At 69.9% G+C, this 554-nt stretch overlaps 1 protein-coding gene across 1 annotated transcript in view; it reads right to left on the bottom strand.

Annotated features, from left to right (window-relative positions):
- Positions 1–554, bottom strand: part of RCOR2 (REST corepressor 2) — a 9,926-nt gene that overhangs the window by 3,546 nt on the left and 5,826 nt on the right. The window contains exons 6-7 of the mRNA XM_025193256.1: positions 347–471; positions 22–185 (exon numbers count right to left, since the gene is read on the bottom strand). Of these exons, the coding sequence (XP_025049041.1) occupies positions 22–185; positions 347–471 (289 nt within the window). The remainder of the gene's footprint in view (positions 1–21; positions 186–346; positions 472–554) is intronic.

Below are 554 nucleotides of genomic sequence, written 5' to 3'. Positions count from 1 at the left end.
CAGGACCCCCCAAACCCCCACAGCCTCCTCCCTGTGACCCCTGCCTCCCCCCAGGACACCCCCACAGCCCTGCCCCCAGTGACTTGTGACCCCCAACCCCTGCCCCCCATCTCACCTCCTTCTTGGGGTCCCCTACATCGAACTCGCCCTCGCTGGTGGCCCGGCCCTCCTCCATCTCGTCATTGCTGGGGGGGCAGGGCGCAGGGGTTAGGGGCAGCCAGACCCTGGCCCTGCTGTACCCCAGAGGGGCCCCCAGGAGACCCCCTTGGGTGCCCCGAGACCCCAAGGAGCCTCCACACCTGTCGTAAGAGGCCCCAGACCCCAGTTCCCCACGGGGAGCCCCCACCTGTCGTCGCGCTCCTTCTTGCTGAGCAGGCGCCGCGCCTGGCGGTCCATGACGCTGGTGCGGCTCCGGGTCTTCTTCCATGAGTAGTAGTACTTCACCAGGCTGGGGATCAGCTTGTCCGGCAGCTGCAGGGCATCGCCAGCGTCCCGGTGTCAGGGTGGGGCCAGGGCGGAGGTAGGGGCAGGGGGCAGGGCTAGGGGCAGGGGGG

Source organism: Alligator sinensis, unplaced genomic scaffold (assembly GCF_000455745.1).
Source record: "Alligator sinensis unplaced genomic scaffold, ASM45574v1 scaffold1860_2, whole genome shotgun sequence".
NCBI classification, from domain to species: Eukaryota; Metazoa; Chordata; order Crocodylia; family Alligatoridae; genus Alligator; species Alligator sinensis.
This window is presented reverse-complemented; position numbering and strand designations above follow the sequence as displayed.